The 13,805-nt window shown below is 32.4% G+C and overlaps 3 protein-coding genes across 3 annotated transcripts; 1 reads left to right on the forward strand and 2 right to left on the reverse strand.

Annotated features, from left to right (window-relative positions):
* Positions 1–1,276: 1,276 nt before the first annotated feature.
* LOC106326831 (MLP-like protein 31) lies at positions 1,277–1,948 on the reverse strand. Its single transcript, XM_013764765.1, has 2 exons — positions 1,751–1,948; positions 1,277–1,657 (listed from the first exon to the last, which is right to left on the reverse strand). Exons 1-2 carry the CDS (start codon positions 1,920–1,922, stop codon positions 1,389–1,391), a joined length of 441 nt encoding a protein of 146 aa, XP_013620219.1. The 5' UTR covers positions 1,923–1,948; the 3' UTR covers positions 1,277–1,388.
* Positions 1,949–4,791: 2,843 nt separating this feature from the next.
* On the reverse strand, positions 4,792–5,832 carry LOC106326828 (MLP-like protein 43). The gene is made up of 2 exons (XM_013764762.1): positions 5,576–5,832; positions 4,792–5,181 (listed from the first exon to the last, which is right to left on the reverse strand). Exons 1-2 carry the CDS (start codon positions 5,772–5,774, stop codon positions 4,904–4,906), a joined length of 477 nt encoding a protein of 158 aa, XP_013620216.1. The 5' UTR covers positions 5,775–5,832; the 3' UTR covers positions 4,792–4,903.
* A 4,780-nt stretch (positions 5,833–10,612) lies between these two features.
* On the forward strand, positions 10,613–13,125 carry LOC106325257 (homeobox-leucine zipper protein ATHB-X-like). The gene is made up of 4 exons (XM_013763292.1): positions 10,613–10,832; positions 10,931–11,130; positions 11,265–11,344; positions 12,513–13,125. Exons 1-4 carry the CDS (start codon positions 10,748–10,750, stop codon positions 12,763–12,765), a joined length of 618 nt encoding a protein of 205 aa, XP_013618746.1. The 5' UTR covers positions 10,613–10,747; the 3' UTR covers positions 12,766–13,125.
* Positions 13,126–13,805: the final 680 nt, after the last annotated feature.

The following is a 13,805-nucleotide window of genomic DNA, read 5'->3' on the forward strand; positions in this document are numbered from 1 at the left end:
AATGTATAGGTTTGAGTATATTTACCCGGATACACTGAGCCGTATCAAATTGGAAAAAAAAACCAAAATTAATCTAAATTTCATAAATAACCTAGCATATCATATATCTTTGGAACAAAAAAAATATAGAAACCGAACTGAGAACTAAATGAATATTTAAAATTTTAAAATACAAATTATATACCTACATATATTAATTATATTTAATTTCTAAATAATCAAATATCCTAAAATTACTATTTATAAACAAAATTATGCAAAAAATAATAATGACGAATATGTTTTTCCAAACAACCTAAACTACTGATTTAAAGTGTAAGATATTTAACATTTGTGAAAATTCAATAAAACGTATCATATGCATTGTTAGAATTTGTAAAGTAAATAAACATGTTTTATTTAGACCAGTCTTTTTTTTTTTACTAATTTCATTTAAATCTCCAACCCATTTAGACTCATTTGATATTTTTTATGATAAAATTAATCATTTAGTTCATATATAAGAATGTAAGATCAAATCTTAATAATTGATTATATGTAATTAATTAAATTAATGTTTCATAGTTGAATAGTTGATATTAAGACTTTTAGTTTCTAATTCACGTAAAAATAAAAAAAAAATTGTTATATACCAGATGATTCTCCTTTACAACATATATTAAACCTAACTAAACGATTAAAAATTTTATATTATTATTAGAACTATATGTGGTAATGGTCACGTTATGTGTAAACATGTTTGAATAATTTGTCATATATTCATGGGGATTATTGTTAGAGTAATTATAAAATAGATTATATGAAAATAATAAATGAGTTCCTTTAAATTTTGTAAAATATTTATATAGTTAGAGAAATATAAGGTAAGACCAATAAAATAATTAAATCTAATGAAATGGTCAACGGTCATATATATTTGTCGGCAACGGTCACATGGTTCGTCGGAAATTCGTCGGAAAATACCGACGGAATTCCGACGACTTTACTGTTAATCGGAATGTCGTCGGAAATTCGTCGGAATATACCGACGAACTTCCGACGACTACAACAGTTACATTTTTTATCGGAATGTCGTCGAAAAGTCGTCGGAAAATTCCGACGACTTCATTTTTTTGGATTTGGTCGGAAATTGGTCAGTAATCCGTCACAAATGTCCGACGACATTGATGTCCGTCGGAACTTCCGTCGGAATTCGGCGTGTTTTCTTGTATTGTAACAATCTTTTGTTTAAGTAGATTTTTTAAGAATTCTTCCCTTTTAATAGTATTCATAAAAGTAGAAACCCAACCCCTTCAAACTTTTATTGATGTAACTTTCGCACGTACACACATGGCATAAAGAGATGAAATCATTGTTATAAACAAATCAATACATATTAACTTACAGCTTTATGTTTTCAGAAGATTAGACTCAATATCTCTAGTGAGATAGACCGCAAAATCCATATACTTGTTAGGAGCTGGAGAATCTGAGTTAAGCTTCTCGTATTCCCAGCTCCATCTCGCTATACTTCTTCCATGGAGCTTCGGTATAATCTGAAGGTTGCATTTGAAGCTACTGTAGTTTTCCATTACATCTCCATCGAACACAAACACAGTCATTGATTTGTTCTCCTCGTCTATTTCAACTCTCTCCTTCATCTTCTCCACTTTTCCATCTGCAAACGAAACCCATATCAGATTAGAGTGATACAGAGAGTTATATATGGGAATTGTTGTAATAAGAGGAGAGTTATTTTATTTTATTTTACCGATAGACAAAGTCCAGTTCTTGGTGTAATCACCGACTTGCTCCTCCACGCTAAGTATTTTCTCTGGAGATAGTTTTGGTACGCTGCGGGAAGTAGCCTTAATAGCTTGGAAAATCTTGTCAGCTGATACTTTGATTTCCACTTCTATCATGGATTTCGCCAACTGAGCCATCGCTTTTTATGTTAGTTGATCTTCGATGTTAGTCTAACTCTGCTTATATAATAAGTGCAGTCTTTTGGAGGAAGAATCAATATGGGAATATGGTACCATGCCTAGTATTTACGCTAGTTTATATTTAATGGTTTTTTTGTTGTATTCACATACAAGACTCTCATGTGGAGAATTGATCCACCAGGAATCTCCACTCAATATTAGACCTTCTCAATGGATAATTATATATCTCACAAGTGTGATGGAGCTTGCTTGTTGCTTATATTACTCTACAAGCCTACAACCGAAGAGGTCTCACCATTATTAACTTATAAAACGTTCAACATTCGATCGAGTAACTTTCTCACCATAGACAATTGTAAATTTGTAATGGCATTGAGCAGAATGATGCTCCTACAAAGTTTGGGCCTCTTATAAAGTCTAGGCCTGTGTTGGAATTTTATTTTATAGTAACTGGTAAGAATGCACCCAAAAGCCCATATAATTTGTCATATATTCTTGTTTCTTTTTAATATTTTTATGATTATAATACCCTTATCTCTATCTCTCTCCCTTTTTCCTTTTTATGTGTTCAAATTTCTTTATCTCTCGTATAGATTCTTCAAATCATCTTCTAATTCAACACAAATCTTTATTTTTTTATTCTGATTCTTTTAACATCCATAATGCTAATCTTATTATCTCACCCCAATTCCAATGTTTCTAATTTCGACCCATAATCAACTTTTAGATAATATATACGTTAGTAGGTATTTTATTACTTACATGCTATTATTTAGATTTTAATGGATTATTAATCGATACATGAAGTGTTAGCTGTAACAAATAGTTTTGGGGCTATTTGATAGATAACTAATTAATTGTTAATAGTTTCATTGACTGATATATGATTTGTTAGTCTATACATTTGTTTGATACATAGATTGTTAGATGATACTGAAATTATTAGCTGATATGTTAGTTGATATGTAGATTGTTACCTACTATGTAAATATTTAACTGATAAATCTAGAGTTACTTGTTTTCGATAAAGCATGAGGGTATTTTTCATCCGCACAGTGTCAAAAAGTGACTTTTTTGGGTTATCCATAATTATGGGCATTCATCTAATTTAGACCTTAATTGAGTATATTCCATACATTCACTCTTTATTTTATAACGAACTTGATGTTCCCAAAAAATTAATAGATGTTTCGTATAATTTGATCGTCTAGACTCCAGCATGCAATTTTAACGTCTAGCGTTTTCCTAACACTCATTTTGCGACATTTTTCTGAATGAAGAAAAAGTAGACCCGCACAAATTGATAGCACCTAAAATGACAGAACAAATCAGTTGCGATCTAGAGGGCAACAAGGACGTATGGTTGTCTACCAAATAAATGATGGTTTTTCCTCTCACTTGTAAACAGATCATCATGATTCATGTCTTTTTTTTATAAAGAAAACAAATCATCATGTCTCCTCAAAATATATCAAAAACTAGTTTCAGTTGTTTTTTTTGTATTTCAAAACAGATCTTTTAATGTTTAATGTGTACTAATTAGAATTTAGATTGTAGAGGTGGAATTTAAGGGTTAACTTTACGGATCTAGAATGTAAAATCAGGGGGTAATAATATTTCTTTTACTTTGAAATAACAATTTTGCAAATAATTTTAAAATATTTATTTATATGAAATATATTATATGTTAAAGAGAGTTTAGATTTTTAAAATTTTTTGTGAAAGATTTTTTTTTATTTTTGCTATTCTACATTTTTTTCAATATGTGTTACTTACTTATTTCCAGATATTACATAAAAAGACAATTTTCTCAAATAGCAAAAAATAGTTTTTAACACAACTGTTGTAGTATGCTATTCTACATTATTTATTTCAAATACATAAGAGATTTTAATGAAACAAACCCTCAGCTATAGGCCCATTTGTTTTTTAACCCTTAAGTATTTTTATAATGAAATAATTTCTTAACTAAAAGCTATTAGAAAATTTGACTTTCCGTCATTGGCAACGTTAAACCCAAAAACAATTGTTTTAATGCCAATTAAATGAAAAAACGAAGGTGCAAGGTAGAGTTCGAAAATCCAGTAACTGTCAACAACAACAAGTCGGGCACAATATACGCTCATCCAAGCGTGAAGCCGTGTCTAAACCACCTAAGAGACTTCGAGGAAGACCGAGCAAAAAACATAAGATTATGGTAGAAGAAGACCAACACAATCCTCCATAGTTTCTTAGAAAATGATACAAATGTTTCTTTTCTTAAGTTATGCCTTTTGACGATGTTCGTTTGTCTTTGGTTGAACTATGTTACACTTTATGATGCTCTGTTTTTTTGTATACAATGCTCTGTTTTTTTGGTATACAATGCGATGCTCTGTTTTAATGATAAAATTATGCTAGTTTGATCTATATTGTTGGTAAAACAAAAGATAATGGTTTAAGGAGATGTTTTTTAAATGAGAATATTTAGTTTTAAAACTCGTTTTCAGCTTATTCAAGTTCTAAAGTTTTATTGATCTTATAAAAAATTGAAAGTTTGTTCGTAGAAACTAAGGAATGACAATGATAATGCTTGTTCACGTTCAAGTCTTAAATTTTAGAATGAAAGATTTGCTTTCTTAGGTTAGTTATGAAGATGATTGTCGCAATTCAATCTGTTTTCTGAAAGTGTTTTTTTTTTTCTGAAGAAGACACCTTATTGTTTCACTTTTAGAATGTTGACAACATGTTGTTTTGTTACAATAAAACAACACTTTCTTATTGTTGACGGAAGCTGTCTAGGGATTAAACGTTCTTAAAAGTAAAGGGTTAATTATACTAACGGACTTCAGCTCAGAGGTTGTCTTGTTAATAAAATAGCTGAGAGTTAAAAAATGGATGGCCGGATAGTTGTTTTATTAAATTCCCAATACATAATTAAGCAAACATCCTTATTTAAGACGAGAGCAAACACACACACACATACGAGGAGGGGTCCTCTATTCTTCGGTCAAGAGATGTTCGTCGATCCCTTGAGACATTTCTGTAAGGAGCTGGATAAGAGTCTCAGGGTGAGCCACCTCCTCACTAATTTTCTCATACTCAATGTGCCAGTGCACAATACTTCCAGACCCTTCATGCTTAGGGGTCGCCTGGATCGTCAACACAAAGTTCTTGTACTCTTTCATGAGATCACCTTCTATAACCCTCATCTTGAACAGGTTCTTCTCCTGATCCACCGCTTCTATTATGTCCTTCGCCACCTTTGGCTCTCCATCTGCACCAATTAGTTCAAATTTTATTTATATACACCGATTTGATTTTGAGAATCAACATGAATGTAGTTCAAAGAAAATATCATAAGAATGTATATTGTATCCAATGATGGTATTACAGTGGTCATCCCCTCGTGGATATATATGCCAAGATTAATTTCTGCTCTGAAAATTAATTTTCTTTTTCTATTTTTGGGCAATATTTTTTTTTTAAATTAATTTTCTTGTTTGGAATTCTCTTGTTATTGAAAAATGTAATCAGTGTTAGTATAGTTTAGTGACCGTCTATAATATCAGTTTCGTGATCGTTGCATATCTCATAAAAATGAGTTTTAATTAATTTCAGTTTTGAATCAACCGAATGGTTTTATCAAATAGTGCATAAATTTGACTTGCCATGAACGTAGTTCCAGACGATGATTGAGCCGACTTTGCCCCATTCGCCTTCGTGCAGATCACATCCCTTAATGTGGCCCGGAGTTGCTTTGGGGATATGGTGTGGTCTCTCGGCGAACATGTGATGGAACTTTTCAGCCGAAGCTTTGATCTCCACTTCTATCTCAAGCTTCCCCAGCAAACAAGACGGTTCTGCCATGTTTTTTTCTTATCTTAAGAAAATGGATGGTTATGATTTTAGGAGAGGAGTGAGATTTTAGCATGCTCTATTTATTAGCGGAATAAGTGAGCAAGTGTTTAAGAATGAAGATTTTTTGTCCATTCAAATAATATCATGAATAGTTTTGTGGCCAAATTCATATGTGGTCACGGATTCAAAATCATTATCATAATAATTTGTATAGTCCAAATATTTATTAGAAACAAACACACCAAACCATTGACATTTAATGTACATGCCAAACTAACACCATTTTAATTTCACTTTTGAGTCATAGCAACAACAATGATAATAAGCCCTTTGTCAAAAAAAAAAAAACAACAATGATAATAGAATTTTGATGTTTAAAAACCTGATTTCAAAAAATAAATGAGACTATTTTCTGGGTCACTAAATTACTAGTTCAATCACTGATCAACTAATACAGAAACTCAAGGTAGACCGCAACCCGCATGACATATATATACAAACCGCAACCCGCGGCGGGCCAACCCGCACGGACCTAACTAAGATTGAATCCGATGCGGGTTGGATTATTTGGAGACAGATCAGTCCGCATAACATTCCCAAAATTAAGAAGTTTGATAGAATATAAAGATTATTGGATAACTTGAGACACATGTTCTCTTAAATATTTTATTATTTATAACAAAATTCTTTTAAGCCATTTAAAATACAAAGGAAGAAAAAATAGAAAAAAAAGCATGAACAAGAAACCTAAATAAAATCGCATTTCATATTTGTACGACATAAATTAGGTTTTATGTTTTGTTTAGCAACTTTGGAATCTAATTATTACAGAAAATACAAAGAAGTGAATCTTGTAATCAAATATCTCAAACATATTAACTTTCACTTGCTTTGTATCATCTGATATAAGCTTATGCATGATTTTTGGCTTTTATATTTTAATTCATTATATCTTAATAAATTGGTTATTCTCAACTTTGTTATTTTCTTAACACAAGTGTTGGATGATAATTAAAATATATATTTTATATGTAAATAATTTAATTGATAAGAGTATTATAAAATACATTTGTTTATACTCTCTTATTTTTTCTAGAATTCTCTTATCGTTTCTTTTTTTAATTTAAACATTTTCAATCTAATGCACTAATATATATTATTTACAAAATGGTTTTTTTATTATTTTTCTTTTACAAGTCACATTAATTCTAAAATCACATTAATTCTAAAATGACACTTATAGCATAAAACGACATAACATATTTTAAAATGAAATTCATTGCATTAACACTACGTATTATATTTTGAACCCACAGGTTCTACTGCCATATTCTTTTTTTTTTTTTTCTGAAAAGATCTACTACCATATTCTTGATTCAGTAGTTGTGGAGCTACTGCCATATTCTTGGTTCAGAGAACCAATGGGCTTCACTGAGCTCATTAATCAGCCGACTTAACTAGTTACCATTGTGGTCATTTTATCTTCAATGTATTAAGTATGGAACCAACAAGTCGCTTGTAATCTTTCAAGAGAACCTGTACTTTTATGTTCCTGTCTTGGATTCTTCAACGAACCAATTCGCTGGACCGGGAAGAAAGAAATTATTCAACAGAACCGGGGGAAAATAGTAAACCGAAGTGAAATAATAAACCGGATCAATGTCGGCTAAAGAAAGCAAACGCAGGTAGTGGGACCCCTAACAACTTCACTTTGGTTGCAAAAGCCGAAAGGCATTGATGTTTTGGAAGAGCCAATAAGTATAGACATTAGGAAATCTTGTGGCATGCATGCCAATTATAACGCGTTAATTGTCTCCCAATAATGCGAAAGTACATATCATTAAATATTAAATAAAGTCTTTAGTTAAACATTTTTATGTATAAACCTTAAATACTTACCGTATTTTTGTTTCAGTTTAGTTATCGTTGTAGAGTAAAATTTTCGTTTCATAATAAGTGTCATTTTATAATTTCAATGTAAAATTTATTAACTTTATATTCTAATCTATTTTACTTTTGGTTAAAAGTTACAACGTATTTAGGTGTATTGGTAATAATGTTTTTATTTAATAAATATACAAAATTAAATATTTTTTTAATATATGTGCACAGTGGTGGAACCAGAAATATTTTGTATTTATGGGATCAAAATTTATTTTTAAATAGGGTCAAAATAATTTTGGTTTAACAAAACCAAAAAAGTTTTAAGAAATAGTGGGGTCAGTTAGCTCCACTCTTCATATGCTGCCTCTGCCGCCCCTGTGTGTGCACAAGTCTAAAACGATAATTATAATGAAACAGATGGAATATATGTTAGTGTATATACTCACAAAAAAAAAATTGACTATCTTTTATACATACAAGTAACTTAATGATATTATTGGCCTACCGGACTCATCTTAGTGATTAAGATATTGTAATTGTTCAACTAACAAGCAGATCCAATAGTAATATTTCTTGTATAAATACTCGCAGAGGCACCTTATATATAAATATCAGTTAAAAATCAACCATGTTACACTTTTACAGTGTCGAATTATTCAAATTATTTGAAATATAGTTTTTTGTATATATTTTGGATGGTACATGATTAAAACTTGAAGCTATGAAAAAAAATCCTGGATCTTTTTTTTAATCATCTTTAAATTTATTAAAACGTTTAAAATCACCGTTACAACACAAAGTCGACAAGGATCACAACCCTTTCAAAGACTAAAGCCGGCGATATCATTAAATCGAACATTCCAGAGATAATAAGAAAGAAAGTTAAATATAATGCCAAAGATATACCCATTATCCTAGAGTAAACATATCTAAAATCAAAGGAGAATGTACTTGAAACGCTTAAGAACCAAGGGCGCTAAAATTGAACTATATAGTGAGGACGGACAAGCGCCCATTTTGAAAACCTTGGAAAAGCACGTGCTGAACCCACGAACCAGAACTTTAGAAGAACATAAACCACCACAGGTCAGAACCACATATTCACCGATTACGGCGTAAACAAAAGAATCTGCAAAGACAAACCGGATCCTCAAGGGAGGAAAGCACAAGATCAAGTCTTAAGACTCCAAAAGCTGACAACGTCAAAAAGGACTAACGGCTCAAACATGCGGACACTCATGTTCCCAAACTCAACCATATATAAGCAAGAGAATGGTCACCTCCTCGCGAGAGAAGAGTCGGAGATTCAAACCACTACTTTTTTTTTAAACCTCACTACACACCACAAAGGCAAGGAGAAGGCAAGTAGATAGCTCCACAGCGACTTACCATTCAAAAGACGGACCCCGCAAACGAGACCTTGACAAACCCGAGTCACCAACAGATCCAGAGAGCAAGATGAAGCAGGAGCACCCCCAGTATAAAAGCTACGACTAGCAGAAAGTACAACAGCAACAAAGAAACCAGACCCGTAATACATAGCCCCACCATATAATGTTATGTCGAGATGGCTTACAAATACTCCTGAAATCCCAAAGAAGACAAGACAACACTAACCCACACAAAAACACACTTGACTGACAACTGACAACTAAATAATGAGAGATAAGAAACTCGAACTGTATCCAATAGGTTTCATAAACATCGATTAACAAGCTACATAACAAGATCCAAAAGAACAACTAACCCCATATTTGAACCGGTTCAAAACACCACCGAAAACCAGATCAAAGATTCGAATATCACCAGCAGCGCCAACTGACTTTAAAACCGTCAAGAACTCAATTGCTCAAACTCCCATGATAAAAAAGAAAGACAAGGACTTAAGAGAACGAGGAAAAAGAAGTGCCTCTATAGAATTGGTGAGGAACGCTGGTGAAATAACTAAGCTAGCGATAAGTTGAAAAAAAATAGTTAAGACCTCTCGCCTGATACTTATACCTTCTTATATACTCATTCTGTTTCATAATAAATGTCATTCTAGTTTTTTTTTTTTTTATACAAAAATGTCACTTTACAATTCCAATGCAAATTATACTTACTTTCAGATGAAAATTAATTGCAAACTACATTGGTTTTATAAATAATTTTATTTATTTTAAATATTATTGGTCAGAAAGATGTAATTAATAACAACTTATATATATATTTCCGCTACTTTTTTAGTTTGTGTTCAAAGTGTTAAAGTGACACTTATTCAGAAACGGAGAGAGTATATGACAAGAAAAATATTTTGCATCTTAGATTCATAATTTTTCACTGTCTTATTATAGAGTTTTTTTTAATGATTTTAAAAATAACTCTTCTTAACAAAACAAAACAAAACAAAACAAAAATGTTTGAATCCGATAGTCAAATATATGGAAAAATGATTATTTGTAATTGTTACGGTATTAATCTATATGGTTTATGCAAACAACAAAATCCATTTAAGCTTTAATTAGACCATTCTCGTTTTTCTAAGATTATTGTACTCCTAACGCTCGGCGCAAAACAACACTTTACCACCCGTTTTTTTTTTCATCTACCAACCCGTTATTGTCTCCACATGGAAATAATGAATTTAATAGCTCCATAATTAAAAAAAAAAATAGCTCCATAGTTAAAACTGGTAAAACACGTAATAGACTAATCATATTCATAGAATGTGATGTTTGACAAAAAAAAGAAGAGAATCATACGAATGTGATTTGACTTAACAACCCTAGTCAAACCACATTATTTCCTCTCTAAATCCACCAATCACACGTAAACACACACCTCTTCGTTTCTTTTTTTTTTCTTTTTCTAACAACACCTCTTCGATTTTTTTTGAACTGAAAAATTCTTTTAGTTAGGTAAGTAAGGGGGTTTCGAACCCGGGTTCAAAGAAACCTCTTCGTTTCATTCTATTCCTTTCCTTTTTTTTATCTAGGTGTGTGTACACAAAAAGACACACCTAGCTACATTTCTATTATCATATAAAACTTTAACTTTACCTTTCCTCTTCCAATAAAAAAACTATCTTCTCTTCACCAAATTCTGTTGCTCCATCCTCTATGGCCCTCTCACCTAAATCAAGCTCGTTAGAATTATCAATATCGCTTCCAAGCTTCTCTCAATTATCTTCACACCCTTCATCTGGTAAGGTCCAAAGATTGATATCAAAATCATCTATATATATTATATAGAGTTGTAATAGCTGTCTCTGAAATTGTTTGATATATAATATATTTTCTTAGGTGAGCACATGGTGAGAGATTTGGACATAAATCAAACTCCAAAGACGGAAGATCGTGAGTGGATGATGATCGCTGCAGAACCGTATGCCAACGAAGAAGATAGCAACTCCTGCGGCCGGCGGCGCAAAAAGCTCCGTCTAACTAAAGAGCAATCACATCTTCTTGAAGACAGTTTCATACAAAAGCATACCTTAACCTCTGTAAGTATATGTATTAAACTATTTTATGGTACATATGTTTTGCTTACGTTAGAAAAAGAAGAAAACAAGAGAGTTGATTTTCTGATCATCATGTCGGCTGATTATGTTTTGGTTGAATAATAATGAAACCACAGAAACAAAAACTAGAATTGGCCACTTTTTTGAAGCTTAGTCAAAGGCAAGTTGAGGTGTGGTTTCAAAATCGAAGAGCTCGGTACGTCCTTCAATCTACCGCTTTCGTATATTGCATCGTTTATAATACATATAAATTGAGGAAAATACGATTTATACCGTATCGAAATTATATTTGTATATACATATACGGCAAAGCATGTTATATGTGTAGACTTTTTTGGAATTATGTTTTATGGTGGTTGAGAATATATTAATTTATGAGAGTGCGTTGACAGAATATTTAATATAAGATCGTGTGTAATCGTAACTTAGATTCTAAACATAATTAACCTTATATACAATAAGTAGTTTTGAAAAATGGAGTAAAGTGGAAGTGAGCCACTTTTATCCAAGTGTTTTTGTCATTGATTCCCACATATACAGTTATCACGCATTCTATGCGACACATGAAAAAGCATGTATTCTTATTCTTATATAAATGTCCCGTGATTAAAATCAAAAATATTATAGAATCTAATTAATGCATCAACAAGAAAAAAAAAGCGTTAGGGAACATGAGGGACAAAGTTAGAGACAGTTAACAATGTGTATATTTCTTTTAGCCATCTTTGGCCGGTCCACAATTATGATGTTTGTCCTATATAATAGGCATATTGCTTTAATGAAACATAAACTTAAAACACTGCACACATACACTTTTTAACAATGTTTTCTCTATACATTTGTGTGTATATATATATTCATATGTACATAGTACATCACATGAATGTGCATATACGTACATTTGCATCGGTGCATGCATGCTTGCACTGTATCGAGATACATGTTTTTTTTTTTTTTTTTTTTTTTTCAGACCTTCGGCCCTACTCCCCCACTCTAGGTCCGGAGCCAGCTTGTATCTGTACCTGTTAAGGCCCTGGACACTCCTTCTAGATACATGTTGCGTGGCTGTTTCTTCATGAAGCTCATAAAATGTCGTGTTCTACCGTTATTTTTCAGTTTTTAGAAACTGTTAAAACAACTTTTACATATATATATATATATATATATATATATATATATATATATAATGCAAAATTCAGTAAAGAAAAAAGTTTACATATATATATAAAAGTAAGCTCAAGCATATGGTTGGTGTAAGATAAAACCTAAAAACTACAAATGGCGCATGCATGCATTTTTTTTTTTTGTGTCAACGCATGCATTTTAATAGTACGCATAGCTCAGTCAACCAATATCATATATAGGAGTAAGCTCAAGCATACGGAGATGGAATGTAAGTATCTAAAGAGATGCTTTGGGTCATTGAAGGAGCAAAATCGACTTCTACAAAAAGAAGTTGAAGAACTACGAGCTCTAAACGCAATGCCGGCCTCGATTTTAACCATGTGTCCTCGTTGTGAACGTGCGACTGATGCAACAGATAATGCCGTCAAGGAGGGAACAGCTACGAGAAGCCAGTCACGGAGGACAATTTCCTCTTCCTCTTCCCTGTGTTGACTGGTTCGGTCAAAAGTCAAATATTGAAACGTCTATTTAGAGTGAAGAGTAAAGATTTGATGATTAATTAGGAGGATTTTGTGCATAGTTCTTAAATTATTTATCACATCAATGAGGAGAAAAAAGAATTTGTTTATTCCTCGTTTTATAGGGTTCTTATGTTTTTCTAACTTTACTTATGGATTCGTAAGTCCGTAACTTTATTTTTCGTGTCCGTTTGGATTGAATCGGACTATTAGTGACTTGAAAATAGATGTTATATCTTGTCTACCCGGCGTATGTAGAGTACAAACTGAATGGGAAACTAGATATTAGTGTATTGACGTCATTATTATTTGACTTCCACAAGTTTCAAATATGGCTGGCTATTTGTTCCTTGACTTAAATAAATAATACAATGTTCTGAACCAGATTGTGGATGACTCATAACCAAGAGATTATGATTTGTAATCTTTCCATTTATCTATGACGGTGTAATCTCCTATATAAGAAATCTCTATATTATAAATAAAGATAGAATTTTCCATTACTTTTATAACACGTTATCAGCACGAAACTCTAAATCCCTAAGCTAATACCCAAATCGGAAAACCCTAAAACCCTAACCCTAGCCGGCGGTCCGACGAACCCTAATCCGATCGCGCCTCTTGTTCCCGCGTCTATTCCAGCTCGCGTCCCCGTCTCAGCTTCAGACGATCACAGTCCGATCTCAGCCTCAGCCCGCATCCAGGACAGCTCGCGTTCCCGATCAGACGTCCGCAAGCCGATAGCGATTGGCGCGCAAGCATACCGTTCGCGTTCCGACGATCAAGGCGTTCCCGATCAGCTCGTGTTCAGCTCGCGTTCGTTCCCGTTTGTGTTGCAGCTCGCGGTTCATAATCTTTGGTGGTCCGGTTTCAACAATTATCTAAGTTAAAGGTAATTCGAAACCTAAGAACCTATAATCGAATTTGGATTGATTGATAAAGAATGAAACTCTAAAATCCTAATATTTATGAAAACCATAGGGTAATAGATCAAAACCCTATTGAGTAAATCGA

Source organism: Brassica oleracea, chromosome C2 (assembly GCF_000695525.1).
Source record: "Brassica oleracea var. oleracea cultivar TO1000 chromosome C2, BOL, whole genome shotgun sequence".
Lineage (NCBI taxonomy): Eukaryota > Viridiplantae > Streptophyta > Magnoliopsida > Brassicales > Brassicaceae > Brassica > Brassica oleracea.

Excerpts from the sequence above, each read along its gene's own strand:
- LOC106326831 (XM_013764765.1), bottom strand. The coding sequence starts at position 1,922 with ATGGCTCAGTTGGCGAAATCCATGATAGAAGTGGAAATCAAAGTATCA. Across the intron at positions 1,658-1,750 it reads GAACTGGACTTTGTCTATCG|ATGGAAAAGTGGAGAAGATG; the intron begins GTAAAATAAAAT and ends TTTCGTTTGCAG.
- LOC106325257 (XM_013763292.1), top strand. The coding sequence starts at position 10,748 with ATGGCCCTCTCACCTAAATCAAGCTCGTTAGAATTATCAATATCGCTT. Across the intron at positions 10,833-10,930 it reads ATCTTCACACCCTTCATCTG|GTGAGCACATGGTGAGAGAT; the intron begins GTAAGGTCCAAA and ends ATATTTTCTTAG. Across the intron at positions 11,345-12,512 it reads TTTCAAAATCGAAGAGCTCG|GAGTAAGCTCAAGCATACGG; the intron begins GTACGTCCTTCA and ends TATCATATATAG.
- LOC106326828 (XM_013764762.1), bottom strand. The coding sequence starts at position 5,774 with ATGGCAGAACCGTCTTGTTTGCTGGGGAAGCTTGAGATAGAAGTGGAG. Across the intron at positions 5,182-5,575 it reads CGTCTGGAACTACGTTCATG|ATGGAGAGCCAAAGGTGGCG; the intron begins GCAAGTCAAATT and ends TAATTGGTGCAG.